This window comes from Perissodus microlepis, chromosome 22 (assembly GCF_051167445.1).
Source record: "Perissodus microlepis isolate ML-2025 ecotype Zambia chromosome 22, ASM5116744v1, whole genome shotgun sequence".
Lineage (NCBI taxonomy): Eukaryota > Metazoa > Chordata > Actinopteri > Cichliformes > Cichlidae > Perissodus > Perissodus microlepis.
Window position 1 is genome coordinate 25954128 of NC_140481.1, and position 22322 is coordinate 25976449.

Genomic DNA, 22322 nt, shown 5'->3' on the forward strand with positions numbered 1-22322 from the left:
TCAGTCAAAGTGCCGTTGCATCCAAAAATGGATGGACTTGCCCTTTCTTTGTAAATCGAGGTGTTGCTCTTTGCAGAAACATTACAAATACTATGTTGTTATTATTGTGATATCGAAAAATGCTGCTGTAAAATGAATCCCATTAGCTGCGGTCCTAGCTAAACTAATAAACTAGCTGAGCTCTTAGTATGCACTAGTATCTTACTACGTAAGTAATTAAGTAGTAATAAAAGCAGTCCAGAGCAAATGTTTTCAAAATATATTTCCATTTTTCTTTTAAACACATGTTAGTATTTTTACAGTGCATTATTCGTGTTTAAGGTATTTCTACATCCATGCAAAAACCATGTAAGTAGTACTCAAACACACCTGCTTCCAGCATTCAGCCTGACGGCTCCAAATAAACTGTTTGTGCACACTGAGTGCAGTGTATACTTGGATACGATAAAAGGCTATCTAAAGAGAATCTTGGGGTCATTCTAGACCCAACATTATCCTTCAAGAGTCACATAAATAAAGTGTCCCAGGTACTTAAATTTAATAATCGAAATTTTAATCATATACGTAATAATTTAAATGAATGTTGCAAAAACTTATTTTTACTCAATGATCATCTCTCATATGGACTATTGTTTGACGTCCTGGTCACTTGCTTGTCCAACAACACTTAAAACTATTGAAAACATTTATAAAAGAAGTTTAAAACTACTTGACAAAAAACCGACTTCCCACCACCACTGTCATGTGTTAAAAAAACATAAATTACTGAACTTCAATAACTTAGTGAAACTTAAAAGAGTGTGTTTAATATATAAAGTCTTACACTCCCTTGCTCCACCACCACTAAAGCAGTTCATTAGGCATAAAGAAAGTTCAGACAGGACCACTCGAGCTACAATCCGAGGAGACTTGTTTATACCCCACAGACGGACAGCATATAGGGCAGAACGTCCTCTCTGTTAAGGGTGGCCATCTGTGGAACAGTCTTCCTCAACCCATTAGAGAATGCTCTACACTCAATTTGTTTAAGGCAAAGGTTAAAAACTGGTTATGGACAAATCAAGTGTGTGATCATGTATGAGTTGTATAGTTTTAATGTTTTATTTGGGAACAGAATGGTGTGTATGTGTAAGTTTGGTGATGGAGTTTTTATTTTGAATGAATGATGAATTTTTATGAATTATTATGTCTATTTTTTTATGTTTAAGGACAACCGATGGAAAATAGCCTTTGGCTATAATCTGGCATGTTTACATTCATGTAATTTTTTTTTTTTTTTTTTTACATTTATGTTCATTAACATGCACTGTCCTAAATAAATAAAAAAAAGAAATTAAAAAAAAAAGGGCTATGAGCTGTGTGCATCTCTGCACCTGCGCACGAATGCGGTGTTCATTATTACTGACAGGAAATGGCCTGAAGTCTGTTATCAGTTACTGTCTGAAGTCTCTGCAGAGCACAAATACACACACTTTATAACTGTGCCACTACATCCATGTTTAATTTGTGTCTACACTTCCGGGCCGTCTGTGCTCATAACTTCATATTAGCTCAGCAATGTACAGTCTCTCCGCTTCCTGCCTATATGGTCTAACGTGGGTTTTTTAATTGCTTTATCTCTATAAAACACTTATCTTTAATTAAACAGTGTCCTTGTTGAACTCCGAGTGACATGAGTACAGCACAGTGTATACAGCAGGTGCTCTGAAGGGTCCGTTTCCTGCTACATTTATAGCCAAAAGACAGACGGAGTGCACCTCTAGCCTCTGAGTAAAGATAAACAAAAAGATAATAAGCTTTAACTTTATAACAGTCTGGACCTCCATAGATAGATTACCATTCCACCTGAGCAAATAACTAAAAAAAACAAAACACCTTTTTAGCTATTACTGTATTTAAAGTGTAATGATAAAGAAGTGTTCTTTTTCATCATTAAAATAATAACTTTCATTTTCAAAAGCTGGTCCACAGATCTCAACCAATCCAAAATGGCGTTCCACAGGGCTCCGTCCTTGGCGCACTTATTTTTGCATTTTTCTAATAACAGTTATTTCTCCTACTCAATTTTTCAGCATTTTATCCGCCTAAAAAAAGACAAAACTTCATTTAAAATACATTATCCTCCTTTGGAGAGTTTTGAAACATTTATCAGAGTTTGTTTTCATAGCTTCTTATTTCTTTGGTTGGTTGTGTAGTTCTACTAGTTTGGTTTGCAGACTGTGTTTATATCTAATTGTTTTGATTTTCTCAGATCTTAATCATAATAAGACCTGATTCAGGGGGAAAAATAATAATTAGTTTTATCTCCTAAAAATACAGTAATCTACTAAACCAGATTTTTCTTTAGCTCTTATTTAAAGTCCTATTTAAGTTGGTAACGAAATACTATGGTCATTTATGACATCAGTTTATAAAATCAACAGTAACACAGTTAACACACATGACAATACAGAAATTAATTCATATCACTCAAACTCAGCTTTAAATATTTTACCTTAAATAAATTAAACCACTGACACCAACAGGAACTGACTCAGTCTCACAGTGGAACAACATTTCCTGGCTTTTCATTTTGTCCATATCTTTTGTATAAAATAAATACGTTCAGAATTTCTCTAGAACTTTCAAGAAGGTTCCGCTTTCTTGTATTTTTCAGTTTCTGGTTTCTGTTGAGGATGGTGTTGAGTCCCTTCACACCGCAGGATGTGCAGCTTTGCTGTGATGTTCCTGAAGCAGTGCTTTAACATGCTTCTAACGGCTGACGAGGACAAGTAGAAGATAAATGGATCCAGGCAGGCATTTAAGGTGCTGGAAAGCAACGCCACAGTCCTCCACTCCTGATTCTCCTTATTGACAAAGCCCACCACATGGGAGATGTTGTAAGGACCAAAACAGACGCAGAATACGATCAGTGTGCCAAGAGCCAGACCAATGCATCGCAGCCTCCGCCGCCTGCTGATATTTGGGAGACGGGACAGGATAAGGATTAGGTTGACGTAGCAGAAGCAGCAGATGATGAAGGGGATGCAGAAGAGGACGAGGAAGAGCTCGAGGCGGAACGGCAGCAGGATTGCAAGCTCTTTATCGGAGAAATTCAGGTAGCAGTTAGGTGGAGGTGTGGCGGGAGTGCTGCCATTGGTGTCTCTCCACTGGAGGTAAGGCATGATGTAGACGACGATGAGGTTCAGAGACGTTAGCAACCAGAACATGACACAGGCCAACAAAGCATAACGAGGCCGCCGATGGAGGGAATGCCTGATGGGGTGGGCGACCCCTAGGTAACGCTCCACACTCACGGCGGTGAGCAGCAGGGTGCTGTTGTAGATGGTGACATAGAAGAGAAACCCAGTGAAGGGACAGAGGGAGTAGGGCAGCAACCAATCCATGTCATCAAAGGCCTCCTTCATTTTAAAAGGCAGCAAAGCCAGGAAAATCAGGTCGGAGATGGTCAGGTTGAGGAGCAGGATGTCTATCGGGGTTGGCTTGCGATACACCTTGCAGCAGAAGGTACCAAATGCCAGGATGTTGGCGGGAACTCCCATGAGGAAGGTGATAATGTAGACAGAAAGCAACAGAGTGTATGCCATGGTGTCTTCTTAGGGACACACTCTCACAGACACTGCAGGGAGGAAGAAAGCAAGTTATGATCAAGTAGCACCAAAGACTCAAAAACAGCTCATGCTTACATTTTTCACAACTTTACATCAGAAAGAAAGAAAGCTTAATAGAAAAACAGCTAATATATTTCATCTGCCATAGAGATGTGAATGTTTATATAACTCCATGCATCAATATTAATAAGTCAATTTATCTTGTTTGCAAAGGAAACAAGTCAGTTCTTGTCTTTTGCATTTGTTTGTTTGTTTTTTAAGCTAAAATGTTTTAAAAATACACAAAAAAAGAAAGTTTTTCAGAAAGTCATCAGCCTGTTCTTTCTTTGCCACTACCAGGTAAAGACACTGAACTTTGGCTTTAAACACAGAACAAAGCAAGCAGAGGTCACAACAACACATTATCTTCTCTAAAGCTTCACACGCTCTTTGACATCAGATTCAAACATTTGCAAATAATAATTTACATAAAAGAAAAGAAAAAAATCCACAGTGGAATATTCTAACACATCAGTTGATTGCTACCATCTAGAAAACGTTTTAAAGACACACAAATTTATGTTTTTTCTTATTTAAAAGTAGAATTTCAGAATTAGTGTGGTGTATGAAGTGTCAAAGTTTTTTCTGGGAAACAAAAAAAAGAAAACTGGAGCAACTGGTGAGCTCTTTGCTACAGAAGAATAAAATACTTTTTATTCTTCTTTGCAATCAGAAAGAAACTCCCCAAACTTTCTAACCACAAGACTTTTAAAGCTGACTGTTAAAAAGTAACAAACATCTGAGTCCATTTGACTCAGATTTACCTGCAACATCTTATTGTCAAAGAAATGGAGAAAGTGGGACAAAATTTCTGCATATAAAGATATCCAGAAATAAAATACGCCCCGTCCGAAGTTAGCTGGAGATAAACTCACCTCACTCAGGCTTTGAAATCCAGCCTCTCCATCACAGAGTGCTCTGTAGTGCTGCAGCTCTCTTCACCTCTTGGAAACAGACGGTTTGATCACATCACAAGACTGCCCCTAATATTGTCATCCTTCTGCGCCTACCGTCTCTCCTTTGCCAGCGGAAATTTAATAAACTTCTGGACATTTAGTTCTCACCATTCTCCAAACATCATCTCCCAGCAACCGCTGAGAAGCTCGACGCAGCGTAGGTGGAAATGATTAATCAGAACTTCTCGTGTAAAAGGCCAAGGCACTAACAAAGAGAGGAGGAAGATTGTTTCCTCTCTCTGCTCTGCTGCGACCAGAGGAGAGAATTTACCTTTTTTTTAAAAAAGCCAATTTTATTTATTTTTTTATATCAACACATTTTGGCAAAATGCTGCAGTTTTGCAGAGGAAGCTACACTCTTCATTTTCTTCATTTTTTTGTTGTCGGATCCCACAAAAAGATCTGTAAGTGCATTAAACTACAAGATACCTAATTTTGAAATCCAAGTCAAAATAAAAAAGCTGTAAAAAAGTGCTTCTTTTTGAGCCACCCCTGATTTCTTTAAGTTTTCTTCAAGTTTTATCTTTCAAGGTTTTTCTTTCAGTCCAGTCCTTGTGCCTAACCATTTTCAGAGGAGTGTTTAGTTTATTTGTGTTTTGTTCTCTTGTTTTCTTTTAACACTGACCTATGAGTCATTCAAGCAGAAGAAGGCACCAAACTCAGGAGATGAACCGGTGTTGTGTTTACACAGACAGCTAAGCAAACAACTAGTTTTTAATTGTTTCACTAGGGAGCGCTGATCCATTTACTGTTTGCCAAAGCCTCATCAGAAATAGTCTCAGCTCTTAGGCTGCCATTCTTAAAGGAGGGAAAAGGGGAGAAAAGGCAGAGGTGTGCAAAACAACTGGACTGAAAATCAGTTGAAACAGGCGCGATAGAGTGATGAATCCAAATTTTGTACATTGTATTTCCATTTTATGGCACAATGACTGTCCAAGCTCACAACTGTTATCCCAGCTGCTTTTGTGGCAAGTAAAAGCAAGCAAACATTTACTGAACCATCCATTTACAAATACATGATTAAGATAAAGCAGCACTATTTCAACAAGGTCTTTTCCAGATTTAGTGTGTTGTCATTACTCTCACAGGGGCTTTAGTGAGAGGACCCCAAAACAGAGAGGAGCAGTTCCAATAAACAAAATAGTAGAGTCCAAATAGAAGTCTAAAAGCAAGACAAATAAAATCCACACAAGAACACATACACAGCAGAACAGCAGACAACTCTACAAAGGATGGGGGGAGGACTATTTATACACAGACTGCTAATCAGAGGAGTGGAATCATCAGGAAAGAAATGAGACATATTTCAGGGTAATCATGCAGGAAGAAGGGGCACGAGAGATAAACACTATCAAAATAAAGCAGGAAATCAATAAGAGCTGCACTGAAATAAGGACAAACATATACATAACATGCATGAACGTAACAGAAGAGGTAACACAGAGAGGTATATAATGAGTCTACAAACACACTGAAGACCATTATGCTCTGGAATAAATGATAAACAAACCCTGAACCATCAATAAAACTACAAACCAAACAGAGAACAGGGATTAAATGTGGGGTCTGTGACAATTACATGTACATTAAAAAACATGTACAGACTCCAGTAATAACGATGGAATTTAATTCTTAATGAAGCAACTTGGGATACAACAAATTTCGATCTGATCTGATAACGTTGGAGTTAATTAATGATTTTTCAGCAATCCAGTGAGGTGGGCCAGTTTTGGCCAGTGGGCCACGTTTAACAGGAGTGTAGCAGAACCAGCTCTGCTTGCAATGTAAAATATAATAAGGTGGGTTTATTAAAAATAAATAGATAATAAAAGTTAAAATTTAAAAAAAAAAAGAAGAAGAATTCCCTCAGGAAAAAAGTTTGCAAAGCTCCCCATATTTAGGCTAATTTGAGTAAGACAGCTGTGTGCTGATGACGTAGCTTTTTTTATAAGGTTAATGCATTTTATACATCTTAGTTTCGCTGACATTTTGAAGCACAAACTCTAAAAATATGAAGAGCCTTGCCTTGTTACTGTTGCCTAACATGAAGCTTGTCAGTCGCATTTTTGTCACATTCCTGATTGCATTTCACTTATAACTTCTGGAAAGTTAAAAACAAAAATATAAAATGCATATAATACATGAACAACGGCTGTAAGCTGGTTACACTTTTTAAAATGTTTCTAAATCCTCACTTTTCTATTCATTTCCAGATTTACCTGAAAGTATGACTTTGAGTCATTTTTGATGTCATATAAGGCACCAAAAATTCAATAATAGGGATTAAATAAACATGATAACGACACAGATGGTTTGGTTTACCTGACGTGATGTGATCAGTCTGCTGCACCACTTAGTCCTTCAGCTCCGCTGTGCTCTAACACTGTGTTTGTGTCTCAACCCCTCCCACCAGCCTCTCTTTTTATATCACTTCAGAGCACATCAAATCTCTAAACAACAAGGATTTGTGTGCAGGACAGCATCAGATGACCCCAGTCTGATGTGCATGAGTGGAAGCTGAACATTATAGGCATATTAAGACCAGATGTGTTTATCATGCGGTGGCTCGTATACAGTAGCGCTGAACTCGAGCCAAGAGTCCGAGTGTTTATTTGGAAATTTTCCACTAAAACCTTTGCATGCAGGTTATCCAAGAGGAACACAGAAGCTCATCAACACGTGTGTGTTTTTATTGTGTTTTAGTCTGTATGTTATAATTTTTTATTTTTACTTTGCATTGTTTGTATTTATTTATTTTACTTAATACATATTGGTTGGAAGTCTGTTAATTTATTATTTTTTATTTATTAAACACAAAAGTACAGCATGATTTATAACTGAGATATGTATGTATTACATATCTCTTTATTTAAGTATTATCATATGTGTGTAGTGTATTTACTTAAACAGTCTTTTCTTTTAGTCTGTTCTTTTAGCATGCTATAACAAAACAGGTGTTTCCTGAGACCCAAGCTATTGTTTAGGAAGGATCTTTAATTTCTACTAGCTATTTGGGATTAGTGTTACCTGATTGGCGTAACTCTAAGCATCTTTTTTGAACGTTAATAAATTAGTCATTTTTAATGTCCTCATATAAAGACTAGGGATGAGTATCGAAAACCGGTTCTTGTTGAGAACCGGTTCCCACTGTTTCAATTCCTTGGAATTGTTTGCCATTTTTGCAAACGATTCCCTTATCGATTCCAGTCGCCCCGAATGACGTCACCACATTGCTGAGCGTCATTTACCTGGCAGGAAACACGGCGCCTAAGCGGCTCAAACGCTCAAAAGTTTGATTATACTTTACAAGAACGGAAGACAACAGGGCAACTTGCAATACTTGCAAAGTGGATATTTCATTTAAGGGAGGAAACACTACGAATATGCAAAAGCATTTGCTCACAAAACACATGATAACCTTAAATGAATGTCGTGTTTTTAATTCCGCTCCGGACTCGTGAATCTCAACGCAGCAGCAGCGGTAACGTTTGCACGTCCTCTCCCGTTAATGCGGCAGGTAAATAATCAACTAACAGTGCATATTATGTTAGCGCGATCTGCCTTATTACAAAACCTGCCATTACTGTGCATTTAGGTGACCATGATGAGAGAGACAGAGAGAGTCTGGCTGGCTCAGATGCTGGCAGTTCTCGCTGCAGTCTACCGTTAGCGTCTCCTTTCAGGCCAGGATAGACGAATGTCACAGAGCAGTGACTAAGTTTGTGGTCAAAGGCTGCCACAGCAGATGATTTTCAGTAAGTGAATGTGTTTAATTGTAGGCAGGGACATTACTGGATATTCTTATGTAATTGCTACAGAATAATTTATGTTATACTTTGTTATTGCTACAGAAGAATATTTATTTTATTATTTTACGTTTACAATTTTTTTTTCCTGGGGACCCTGTGACACCCCATTTTAGAGCTGTAGGCTGGATCTCTTAAGATCTCACTGTTGGGTTTGTAAGGCCATGTTACTCCTAAATTTCTATCTTGTTCAAAGAGAAGATATAAAACAAAGTTCTAAGCTAATCGAACTTAGTGTTCTCCTTTTTAAAAAAGAATTGATAAGAGAATCGATAAAGAATCGAATCGTTAAACAGAATCGAAAATGGAATCGGAATCGTGAAAATCTTATCAATACCCATCCCTAATGAAGACAACGGGTTTATTTACAGCATCAGACAATAAAGTCACCAAAGTATAGCACATTTTAGGGCAGGGCAGCTGTGGCTAAAATGTAGCTGCCTCCACCAGTGTGTGAATGTGAGAGTGAATGAATTGTGGAATTGTAAAAGTGCTTTGAGGGTCTCGAAAAGCGCTATATGAATGCAATTCATTAGTATTATTATTATTGTTATTACTTTATTGACCAGGAGGAAGTATAAGGTTCAGGATGAGGACACAGGGTCTCACAAAGGTGACAAACTAAAGAGAAAACTTGACCCTAACACTGTTCTGCTGTGAGGAGTATAGTTATCCCATTAGAGGGATATGTGTCCTGTGATGAAACATATCTATTATAATGGGAATCTTTATTCAATCATTATATTTTTACAAAGTTGTTTTGCTCTTTTTAAGACGTCTTCATTAGTCAGCCTGTCAGTGCACGATGACTCACATCTCTGCTGAACTGATGGTGTTCATAGGTTTCTTGGTCCATGCTTACATGAGGACAGGTATTGTAGGCATCTAGGACTTTCTTTGTTTTCTTAAAGCGAAATGGACTGCGATCACTACAAGAGTCTGCCCCCGGATACACTTTACAAGCTTTCACTGAGTCCCTGAACCTTCCTCCGAAGGCTATGTCATCTATTTCCAATGATATAGTGATTTTGCTTTATCTGTCCAATAAGATGCTGACCGCTTTTATTTTACTGACCTCTCATCTCCAACTTTGCATTAAAGTCACCCATGATTGATCACAAGTCAGATTTATTATTTTTAATTTTCTGAAAAGACAAACCACACAACACATTTGTAAACGCACTGCTTTATTAGTCAAGAGACTCAACTTTTCAGGAACTGATCAATTTATGCACAAACAAAAAATGTATGATGTTCATTTAAATGTAATTAATTTCAGACATCATATTTTTGATAATTAAAGTTTATCAAAAAGCTGTTTAAAACACACACACAGAACACACATCACACACGCCACACACACACACACACACACACACACACACACACACACACTTGTTTTCATATCTTAGTGAGGACATGTCTTTAACATAATGCTTTCCCCAGCCACTTACCCTAACCTTGACCCTTAGACTAAACCTAACCATAATTTAATTGTAACCCTGACACTAAAAACACATTTTGAGCTTCAAAAATGCCTTCAAACTTGAGGGGAAGGGCACTTTTTCCCCATAAGTGACTATTAGTCCCCACAAGTATAGTGGCATATTCTGTCCTCAAAAAGATATCTAAACATGTACACACACACACACAGGTGTAACTAATAACATTAAAGATTTGTTTCATGTTGCCGTGCTGATAATTCTGCCACTGAAAATAAAGGCAGCTGTGTTGTGATTAGCTTCACCTGTGAGAAATGTCTTATAATACTGAACACTTTCCAAAACATGACACATTTTAAAGTGAGCTTTTACAGCTTGAGACACCAGATGGAGCCATTTAAAATCAGACGATAAACATTCCTCATGAAATTCGAAATAAAATGTTTAAACATACACAGTGTGCCTGGTCAAAAACAATGATTTCACATACTATCCGCACATCATTTTAATCCAAAACCAGGATGTTACAAGAATCAGCAAAACATTACATGTGACACAGCAGTACCTTACAGCTGTATTCAGTCTGCAAAATAGGCTTTTACATCATCTCTTTTCTTTAGAAACATTTGGTCTAAACAGGTCGTTAACGCCTGACGACACAAAGCTTTAAAGAAGTCAGTCAGCTCTGAATTAACAGACTTCATGTAGCTGGACAGTCAGTGTGGAGGAGGTTTACTGGGTCTGTTTGCTGAGGTTACTGGTACATGAAGAGTGGTCATATCAGACTAAATGTTTTTACACCATTTCTTCTTTTGATTTTGTTGCACAGTCTCCTTGTGACACTCTCAGGTCATCTAAGCCCCAGGTTTGCTCCCCTCAGATGGGACAGTTGGTGGTCTAACTTTTGAAGCTTCACTGACGGCTTTACACCGGTACCGAGAACCCCCCCTGTGGCTGAACTGGCTTTGCCGTCCACAGATTCTTCCCAAGATGCCTCTTGACATGATTGGAGATAGCATCAGCATGACCACAGGGTCCAGGAATACGTTACAGGTGCTCGTCAACATAGCGTACGTCCTCCACTTCATGTTCTCCCCCATCACAAACCCCACGACGTGTGAGGCGTTGTAGGGTGCGTAGCAAACCACAAACACAGCGAGCGTGGACAGCGCAACAGCCAGCACTCTTCTTTTTCCCATGGGGGACAATTTCGAGCGCCACACCAGCGTGACGCAGCGCATCGTGCAAAAAGTTGACACAATCAGAGGCAAAAGAAACAGGGTGATGGCCATCTCCAGGCGGAGTGGCAGCAGCACGGCCAGCTGGGACGCACTAAAAACTTCATAGCAAACTGAGGAGTTATTACCTGTGGAAACAAAAAACCCCCCTTCTTCGACCACCACGCCAGGGCTGAGGTGTAGCACCACCAACAGCCACAAGACAGCGCTGATGATGCAGGAGTTACGAGCACAGCGCCATCTCTTGTAGACAATCGGGAATGCTATGCTGAAGTAACGACCCGCTGTTACAGCAGTGATGAACAGACAGCTGCCATACAGGGACGAGAAGAGGAAGAAGTTGTAGACAAGACACACGGGAGCAGGCAGCCTCCAGTCCTGAAGCAAAGTCTCCAGAGTCTTGACAGGCAGCCAGACTAACAGCCCCAAGTTGGCCAGACACAAGTTGAGGGCGTAGACCACGTTGGGTGTGGCACCATGTTTACGAGCCTTGCGCATGTACACAAAGAAGACGAGCAGGTTGGCAGGAAGGCCGAGCAGAAAGGTCAAGATGTAGATGAGGAGAGCAATGCAGTCCTTGACAGCCAGCTGCATCTCTTCAGATGAGTTCACTAAACTGGTAGCACTGCCTCCAGTTTACCATGACATAGTTTGAAGGTTGAAGAAAAGTCCTGCCTGGAAATATGCACACTGCTGACCTTTTGTCCTCTCCGTTTATCTACAACGTCTTTAAAACAGCAAAGTCTCCGTTTGGAATGTTTTCCGAGGCGGTAAAGTAGCTGCAGAAGAGCCGGGTTTCTCTCGCCATCATGTGCACAAGCAGGTCTGAGGCACAGAGACAGGTTGCCAAAAAAAAAAGAGGTGGTGGCCACAAATGGGAGGATGTGTATGGGCACACAGGGGGGCGAGGTTCATACGACATCATGACAGAGATGCAGATAACAAGACGTACTCACCCATGCAGAAGCTGGGGGCATTTAGCCGGCACCAGGCCACCTTAATTGCCTTCTCAGTGAAGGGCAACAGACAGTTAGCATCTGGGCCCTTAAGTGAAATGATTCAGAATAATTCAACCTGTCAGGAAGCACATGCCCATCCTCTTAAATTCAAGGCTGTGTAAATGAACTGGAGGGCCAGGCAGTAAAGTCATAAATGTGCTGAAAACTGATGGTTAGTGCGAACAGAGGATGGGTTGGGCTTTAGGAAATGGTGATTTGTTTGTGACACGAAGGCACTTTGAACAGTTTTATAGTGGACGGTGTTTTCCTTGTGGGTGTTCTGTGTGCGCATGTGGGAAAGTGTGTTAGACGAGGTGGGTGTGTCATGCGGGAGGCTGCTGGTGAAGAAAATGGAGCAGAAAATTCACCCGACAATTTTTTTTTTTCTAAGAATGGAGCTGCCGCCATTCGAAACACAGCTATTAGGTGTTTGATCAGTCTATTGATCCAGTCTTTAAAACCAACGTCTACAGCGTCCAGTCTTCGGATATTTGATCTGAATGTTTGCAATGAACTGACGACACTTTTCCTGTATTGTTAAATGAACGTGACAGTAGCACAGCTTTTATTTACCAGTCTGATTTTGTTTTTCCTTTCAGGCCGTTTCTGTTTGCACTGTCTTGCGTCATTTTCTCCAGTAGCGCTTCCATTTCTGTTATTGATATTAATGCAGCACCATTACCTATTCTAGTGCTCACTGTGTTGTAGTTGTGTTGCCAAAATTAACTGCTTGACAAATTTAAAATACTTCAGTTACGCTCTGATGTTTTTCTGAGATATTTCCTGGAAAGAACAGTTTAAAATGGTTCCAATTATTGGGAAAATGAACGAAGTAGTAAATGGATTCAATGAATTTTTTGTAAATATAGGGCCAAAACTGGCTGCGGAAATAAAGGTTGATATGATAGAAAGGGAGACTGGAGGAAACATTGAAAGGAATGCAAGTTCAATGTTTTTAAGAGCAGTGGAAGAGAAGGAGATATATGATATTGTCAGTGGACTTAAGAACAAAATGAGTACTGACTGTCATGATATTGATATGGTAACGGTAAAGAGAGTAATTGATGGTATTGTAAAACCACTACAATATATTTTTAATTTGTCTTTCCAGGAAGGGGTTTTTCCACAAAAAATGAAAGTTGCAAAAATTATTCCTATTTATAAATCAGGTGAAAAGCATTGTTTTACAAATTATAGACCAGTGTTGGTACTCTCCCAGTTTTCTAAGATACTGGAAAAACTATTTCTAAAAAGATTTGATAGCTTTGTGGATAAACATGATTTGTTGGCAAATTGCCAGTATGGGTTTAGAAATAATAGATCAACAGTTTTGGCATTGATGGATTTAATGGAAGAAATAACAGAATGTATGGATAACAAGAAGTATGCACTTGGAGTCTTTCTAGATCTAAAAAAAAGCATTTGATACTGTTGACCACGAAATTCTAAAAATCAAACTGGAAAAATATGGGTTCAGGGGTGTGGTACTGGATTGGATAAACAGCCATGTGATGAATCGACAGCAATATGTACAAATAAATGAGTTTTAATCTAAATTGATGGATATTGAATGTGGAGTACCTCAAGGATCAGTATTAGGTCCGAAAATGTTTATTATGTATATAAATGATATTTGTAAAGTATTGAAGATACTAAAGTTTGTAATTTTTGCAGATGATACCAATATACTTTGTTCAGGTGCGGAATTTCAACAGGTTTTGGAGGTGATCACACAGGAGTTAAAGATATTAAAGAAGTGGTTTGATAGAAACAAATTGTCCTTAAATTTAAATAAAACAAAATTTATGTTATTCGGAAACTATAAGAAAAACATTAACATTGAAATTTTTATCTAGAAAGGGTTAATGCCATAAAATTTCTTGGTGTGATCATTGATCAAAAGGCCTGTTGGAAATCACACATCACTTATGTGAGAGGAAAGTTAGCACGGGGCATTGCTGTCTTGGGGAAAGTAAAACAATTTCTGGATAGGAAAACATTGTATATGTTATATTGTGCTTTGCTATTACCATACATGAGTTATTGTGTAGAGGTTTGGGGAAATACATATAAAAGTAATATTCAGACTATAATCATAATGCAGAAAAGGGCTATTAGACTAATAAATCAGGAGGGCTCACACAAACGCACTCTTTATTAGGACGCAAGCTATAAAATTCCAGGATCTGGTGAAGTTTAAAACAGTGCAAATAATATATAAGGCAAGGAAAGGGATGCTCCCAATCGAAATAAGTAAATGGTTCTTAGAAAGAGAAGGGAGGTATAATTTTAGAGGGAAGTGGAATTTAAAATTACAAAGAGTAAGAACAACATTGAAAAGGATGTCTATTTCAATAGCGGGAGTTAAAATCTGGAATGAGTTAAAAGAAGAAATAAAGGTCAGTAGTGATATAAACCAGTTTAAAATAAAACTCAAAAAAGAAATATTAAATAAGTATAAGAATGAAGAAAATGCAATTAACCCAAGACAGCAGTCAAACTCATGTTTATTTTCTTCTGCAAATTAGCAAATCTAAATATAGTTTTAGTTGAACATATGAAAATATTTTTTTGAGATGTTATGTTCTAAGTTGAAGGCATTGTATACGTTTTTGTTGTTCAAATTTAGATGATGAGGATGTAAACCTGAGGGGGTAGGGCTAAATAAGTATATACTTCTGCCTACTCCTTTTCAAACAACTGTATGGAATGATTTTATGAAACGCTGGTGAATGTATATGTTTGAAATAAAAAAGAACTGAACTGAACTGAACTGAACTGAAAATAGGGGCATCACAGATCATGTCTACATTAAGAAATGGGAAATTTAACACAGCTGTGCAAAAATGGAGCGTTAAGCACTGAAAAGCTAACCAGTAAAGAGTTTATCTGTGTTTAAAATTAACCTTTCTTTCACAGAAAGAACTATTTCAGTGTAATTTGCACCTGGTGCAGTAATCGTGTCCTAGAAAGTAACTTCTTTTTGTCTCACATGGGAGGGTTTTTTGGTTTTTTTCTCTTATCTGAGCAGATCTTACTCACCGAACATCTGTTAAAAACAGCTCACCCGAGATCATCTGGTGACTCATAAAAAGGCAGTGAATGACACAAACACATCCATCTGAAGACTTTACTACAGCGCCGGGTGAGGTTTATTATTTTAGGCGGGCTGTTTACCAGGTTATTTTATCAGAGTCAAAGTTCCCCTCATTATTGCAGCTTTTAAGCTGCCAGCAGCGTCAGTTGATCAAACAGTGTGGCAAAACTAAACAAAGCCATTAAAGCATAAAAGAACCAAACAGACATGAAAACATGCACTTTCACGTGTGCATTTTGGATAATTATATGATGCCGGATATGGTTTGAAGAGTGAATCTTTATTTTACTCAAAAGACTGTTTAATCCACAATTTAGAGATGATAATTCAATCATTTCTTGCTGGATTATGATACACAAAAATGCAAATTAACCACACAAAACGGAGGTCAGGAGAATAATTTTACAAGAGGAGTAAGTTTGATTTTTTTCTTCGGGACTACTTTGTGAAGGGAACTGTGCCCAGACTTTTACTGAGAGTGTGAGTAGATTTTTGTGTGTGCATTGCTTGTTTATGACTGCAGGATTAAACAAATTAAACTTAAAATAACTATTAGATTTTTTTTCCCTCAAAAACATTCAGACCATCTTCTCACTGAGCCAGCAGCTGCAGGTTGCTCCTCCCACTGGAGTTTGCCAGCTGGACCACGAGCGCCGAGTTTTTATTGTCGGTGCTGGAGGTTGATGTGAGGCGAGCGCGGGTGTTCAGGCTTCGTTGTTCCAGAGACAGAGCTTCCTGTTTTCTGGAAAGATCCTGCAGCATGTGGGAGTGATGCAGCTTCATTTTCTGCAGAGAGTGCCTGAGAGAGGATTACAGCAGCAAGCAGGGATGAATATCAGCTCCGGTGGCATGCATGCTCGAGAAGTTCTTCTGAATTTGGTTTTATGGTTTATCATTACTTTAAAACATCACAAATCCATGAAATGTATTTCTCTTTATATTCAGGATTGTAAGAGTGACAGATATATTTTTATAGTCCTATGTTATTTCAGCGATAACTCTATAACTTGTCTGTTTCTTTTCCATTAGATTGTTTATACACTTCCCAATCTAATAAAAACCCACATATTCTATAATTGGACCTAATATTTATTTCACTGGACAAGCTCGAGATGTGATGATGCCACACATAGTATGATTTCAATAAGATCTCATATTGGTGATGGGAGAGTCGGACCCTTCTGTCTCCAGCACATCCCTCTGATTCTCAAGGTCTGGACATTGTCATCTTGGAATTTACCTGTGCCATCAGGGAAGAAATTGGTGGAAAAAGCTGCTCATTCAGTACACTCGGATAGTAAGCTGACCTAATTTTTCAGGCATTTAACGTTATTCAGTTACAACCTGCTGAACTGAAGCAACCTCCAGTCATAACACTTCCTTTACAGGGTTATGCAGTAGGCACCAGGCTTGATGGGTGCATCACTTCATCCACGTCTCTTCTTACCCTGATGCTCCAACACTCCCAAACAGGGTTGAGAGTATATTACACAAACACATATATGTTTTGTGTAATATATACAATACTTATATATTATTATTATTGTTACTACTACTTAGTTTGGCCACACAAATAAAAATGAAGACTCACTGAGCTTCAGAGAGCTTCTGCTTCAGAGCTGCGATCGTGGCCTCCAGTTGCTGGACTTCATTAACGAGGCCGTGCTGCACCTGCAAACCATCACGATAAAAGGAGAAAAGACTTCAAATGCAATCAGTGACACATCTGCTGCTATATAACTGATATATACCTCGTCTCTGCACAGGTCCATGTTAGGCCTGTTGGTCCTGGTCTCCAGTCTGGTGTGAGCAAGCTTCAGGTTGGCTGTCTTCGCCTGCAGATCTGCATCCAGCCCGTGGATGTCACTTTCCATTTCTGCCATTTCCTCCTCAGTCTACAGACGGATGTACAGGCAGTGGGAACATGCGATGACAAACTATACTCCCTCACCCTGGTGCTAACAGCTATTATTTATAAGATCTTACAGTTTTTATTTGCCACTCCAGCTCATGTCGGGCCTGCTCTTCGTGGTGATTACGTTTGCGGAGAGCAAACTCTGTGGCTCTGCGTTGAGTCTCCAACTCATTCTGCAGCTACGAAATAAAAAGAAAGAAAGAAATTAACAGCAAATATGCCCCACCTACTCTAAGCAAGATTAGTGGACAATATAAGAAAACCAAAATAAAAATAAATTAATCAAATTAAAGAAATCCTTTAACCATCTGCAGCGCCCCCGGGTGTTCAAACACCGACATGTGAAACAATTTTCTTATTAACATGTAAGTACAACCATTATCCCATAGATTAAAACTGCCTAGAATATCAATGATTTTTAAATTAAATGTGACATCAGAAGATTTTTTAACAAAATAAAAATAATAATAATACACACATTTAATACACAAAGCGCATCTTTGTGATTAATAAATGTGGTAACTACATATCTCCTCTTTAATTTAAGCTTTTAAACACGGATCTGTGATGTGTGCATGAAAAGCTTTTAATCATTAAATAAACATTTGTCAAATCTGGAGAACACAGACTGAGCACAGAGAGAGGGTTGCACCAATATTTGTGCACAGTTTAATGAATATTAAAGTCATTAGGTGGTTATCATTTTTAATTTTTTTAATTAAATAAAATACTTGAATAGTACTTGGTCGTATAATAAATAATATTCAAGAACTCCAACTAGTTGCAACCCACCTACCTGTGCTCGGGTGAGGTTCATATCCTCCCTTATTTGCTGGGAAACCTGCATCGCCTCATGGGCACGAGCCACATTATGCTGGCTGAACTGGACCCACTCCTGGGGGGTGGAGGAACTACACCAAAGACAGCAGTTATAACAGTAGTAGCTGCTATGAATGATACAGTTTATATAGCCAGCAGTAACCAAGCATCACAAAAACGCATAATACACAATATTACAGTGACACTCAGTAGTTATGTTTTTTTTTTTGTGTAAAAGAACAAATTTTGTATATAAATTTCATGTAAAAAGTATATATTGCAAAAGCTTTATGAAAAGTTCTAACACCTTGTTGTGATATGGCTCTATGTAAATGAAGTTGAATTGAATTTCCATAGTTTAGCAAATGAGGAGTAATATTCAACCAATCTTTTAATTATGAAAATAATTTATGCTATACACTAGCATTTTATGATCTGCATACTTCATATTTCATGCAAACCCTCATCCGAAGATTACCCTGATGGTATGCGAGTCGGGTTGGTCTTTAGGGAGATGTGGGGCGATTTTATCGTAAGTGACAGACAGGACATGTCAATATCCAGAGCATCCATCTTGTTCTGGAGATCAGCAGTCAGCTGGTGCCGCACCTCCTGCAGAATGCTTAGCAACCAGGAAAAAGGGAGGTGCTTAGAAGATGGCTAAAGTCAACGTGCATTTTCAGCAGTGAAAAACAGAAACTTACCATAGCTGCTCAAAGGCCCTGCTAGTGTGCTGCTGCAGAACTTGCTGCACTCTTTCAATCAGCTCCACCTCTTTCTTCAGCTGTTCATCCACCGGATCGGTGACCAGCTCGTTCCCTTGCCGTCCCTCCCTCAGTGTCAGGCATTCAGTGGTGACCTCCAGAGGAACAGCAGTGGCAGCCAAAGCTTGCTCGGTGTGCTCTTTGGACTGACACCAGCGTGAAGCCCACATAAATGAAAGTTATCTCAGAGACCAGGAGTAAAGATTTTATGAGCACTTGACAAAGAAACACCTAGATGTTTCTTTAAGTATGACACATGTGCAGATGTACAAAATGGACAAAGGCACCTCTCAGTCATACTGGGGCCATCTTGGATTTTGAAATCAAACATTAGCGAGAGGCAAGCTGACATTTCCACTATAGGGCACAGTCTACTCAGGCTCTGCACATCCCAATTTATTGTCTCCAAACGAGAGCATCATTTACAAAATGCAAATCAGGCTGTATTAAACAAGACTTTAAACCAGGGACTGAGATCTTCAACATATTAGGAACATGTTTGCTGAGTTATTAAACCAAATAAAGAGTCAGGAGATTTTTATCACATCCAGATGGTGTCTCCGCCTGCTGGTCATTAGAAAGAAAACAGGTTTAAGGCACTGAAATGTTGGCTTTACTTTTTAGACAAAGAAGTATATCAGCTACTGTATATCCGTGTTTCGTATACAGTCTACAGATTCAACCTCTGCTTTTAAAAAGTCTGAATAAATCACCAGTGTCAGAGTCTCCATCTCTTCATCCACTTTCTGAGCACAAGTTTCCAACACTTCCTTCCACCGAGCAACATCCCAAACACGGTCACTCAGCCTACGACACGTATCAGTCTCATCCCAGCGTGTCTACGGAGAAAAGGTGCTTTATTAACAACGTGTGGAGAAAGAAAGGAAATTGTTGGATGGTCCAGTGGACCGTGTCCTTTGAGCTCTGCCAACAAAACAAGACCCCACCTTAAAGTTAGTCTCGTTGCGTAGTGTCCTCCCTTCCTGTCTGATGACATTCGAAATATGTCGTTCGTGTTGAGCTGTGGCAGACAGCTGCTGATTGTTGCTGGTCCACTCTGACACACTGCGGTGCAGGCCAGGCTTTGCATTTAGTGAAGCCATCATATTTCTGCTGAAACAAGGCCCAGATTCAATGGATCTTTCACGTACAGCTAAATGTGGGGGATCTTTTTCTATGTCTCTGTGAAGATCAAACACCAACACATATACTACCAGTGCAAAGGTACTACCAGAAAAAAGTGCAGTTATGAGTAGCAATTACAAACTGAGATACATTCATGGTTCCTTATTACAAAATATTGGCATCATATCCCCTGAAAAATCTGAACGATCATAAAAACTCATCAAAATTTTGCTCTTTATTTTGAATGTTTCCATTTTATTAAATATCACAATAGTAATTTGCTTTGATCCAAGGTAAATATGGCATTGTTTGTTACTCTGTTTTGTGTCAGTGAATATATTGCAGTTAATCAGCTACTTTAGATACACTTTTATGACTCCATCAAAACTGCACACAATAAACCCAATAGTGTATTAATTATATAAGTGCGCCATCTGGAGCGTTAGTTATAATATCATTATGAAATGCTGACAAAGTAAACTGATAGATGTTATTACAATATATATTTGAATGAGTGTGCTTTGTGTTAATAAACCATACTTACAAACAAACCATCCCTGTGTATTTAATAACACTAAATGCAGATTTGAGATTTAACGGGCTGCCAGAAACAGAAACATTAATAAAACATCAGTGATAAAAGCACGAAAATAAACAGATACTACACTGTGTAAATACTCCTTTCAAAGTTACATCACCTCTTAGCAACTGCAAAAACATGTAAGAATATCAAGGACATTTTTAATTTAATTGTTATAAATAATTTGGATTGTGCAATCAAAAGAAATCTGGCCAGGCGGGAAGAAAAGAGGAATACAACAGAGAAGATTCATGGGTGGAGTAAAGGAGGACATGCAGAGGGTTGGTGTGACAGAGGAGGATATTAGAGAGTTGATGAGATGGACACAGATGATCTACCGCTAAAGGGAGCAGCTGAAAGAACAAGATGACACACCTTTGTGAAATATTAGGAATTAAGTAATTATTAGAGTCTAAAAGGCTACACCACCACGTACAATTATTTCTTTTATGTTGTAATTTTATTGTTATTCTCAAACAGGTCTTTCTTGTAAATGAGACATTGAGTCTCAGTGGGACTACCTGTATAAATAAAGGTTAGATTAAAAATATAAGGAAATAAATTATTATTATTTAAAGCGGGAAAACATGCAAAAAATATAAATAAATCAAAGTACAAATAGAAAAATAAAAGTACAAACTACCTTTGCAATTCTTTTTCCAAATAACATTTTAGCAAAAAATAGAAACAAGTTCAAAGGAAGATCATATTTGACTTTTTATTATGTACATGCATGAATAAAGGATCAAAAATGCACCAAAATTTTCTACCAGCTGTCTCCCCGATTTATCTGTAATTAACTGATTTATACAAAAACTGACGTACTCCTTTCTTACTCTGTACGAGTTATTAATGAACGAGTACAGCATTAAATGCAATAGAGTGGAATCAGAAAATGCAACAAGATAAAAAACAGTCAAGTAGGCTAAAATAGCCAAAATGTGGAACGAAGCGCTGCCCTTGATTAAATGTACTTCAGTGTTCGAAAATACCAGCATTGACCAGCTCATTTGAATATTTATTGCTTCCCCCTCTGAATCTGGATGCCCCCTTTTATGTTTTCTAGATCTAAATCTGAAAAATATTGTAATGTTTAAATTTAGCTAAAATGTTTCGTCACTTCGAATCTTACTCACCGGAATTCTGGAACCTTCAGAGCTGAGCTGGTTTTTCCGGGCTTTGTTATCCGTGGCGACCGTCTCTAGGCAACAAGTACACACAACTTGCGCCTAAAAGGCTTTAATAATTAAAATACCTTCATTACGTTTAGTTTTGAGTCAGATTACCAGGAAATAATCATCAGGGAACACGAGCAACTTAAATCCACTTTGCCTAAATGACAGCCGGGGAAAATTCCTTTTAGACTTGTAGAAGCAGACTTAAGTTTAATAGACTTATTCTGCTTCGGGAAAGAGAAAAGGCTCAGTACTTATCTAAACACAATCACACAAATCCGCATAAATTATTTCAAATGTACTACTGTGGTAGTAGCACCAAACTGACACCTTTACACACCCTTCCTGTCGCATAACTATGAAGGATAAAAAGCTAAAATAGTAAAGCTAAATATTAAAGTTATGATGTAATATGAATAAAAATAATCAAATTATCTGAATAATGTGACCAATTTGAGATCATAGCGTAGCAAAACTGAAAAAAATAGGGTCATATAACACTTTGAAGGTTGGAAATATATTAAAGAAAACAATTCAAAAAATTTTATTTACATATTTTTGGGGAGGGAAAGCATCTGTGTATCTATACATATATGCACGTGTAAGTATCTACATGTGTATAAATATATATACACACACATCTTTTTTATTAATTCTGTTTATTATTAAAGCTGGACTATTTTGACAAGCACCGATTTCTGTTGTGATGTATTATATTGTAGTTAAAATTTAACAAAAAAAAAAAAAACAACCAAAA

General features: G+C 38.2%; 3 protein-coding genes across 3 annotated transcripts in view; all 3 read right to left on the reverse strand.

The window, feature by feature from the left end:
• Positions 1 to 277: 277 nt before the first annotated feature.
• Positions 278 to 22322, reverse strand: part of LOC146363306 (free fatty acid receptor 3-like) — a 94218-nt gene continuing 72173 nt past the window's right edge. Inside the window, exon 2 of the mRNA XM_084920071.1 lies at positions 278 to 8024. Within this exon, the coding sequence (XP_084776197.1) occupies positions 2625 to 3587 (963 nt within the window). The 5' untranslated portion in view covers positions 3588 to 8024 and the 3' untranslated portion in view covers positions 278 to 2624. The remainder of the gene's footprint in view (positions 8025 to 22322) is intronic.
• On the reverse strand, positions 8020 to 15348 carry LOC146363307 (free fatty acid receptor 3). Its single transcript, XM_084920070.1, has one exon. It carries the CDS (start codon positions 11684 to 11686, stop codon positions 10709 to 10711), a length of 978 nt encoding a protein of 325 aa, XP_084776196.1. The 5' UTR covers positions 11687 to 15348; the 3' UTR covers positions 8020 to 10708.
• tekt2 (tektin 2 (testicular)) lies at positions 15449 to 22288 on the reverse strand. Its single transcript, XM_084920067.1, has 10 exons — positions 21527 to 22288; positions 19633 to 19795; positions 19399 to 19524; positions 18626 to 18831; positions 18400 to 18543; positions 17899 to 18013; positions 17174 to 17281; positions 16939 to 17082; positions 16779 to 16858; positions 15449 to 15986 (listed from the first exon to the last, which is right to left on the reverse strand). Exons 2-10 carry the CDS (start codon positions 19789 to 19791, stop codon positions 15779 to 15781), a joined length of 1290 nt encoding a protein of 429 aa, XP_084776193.1. The 5' UTR covers positions 19792 to 19795; positions 21527 to 22288; the 3' UTR covers positions 15449 to 15778.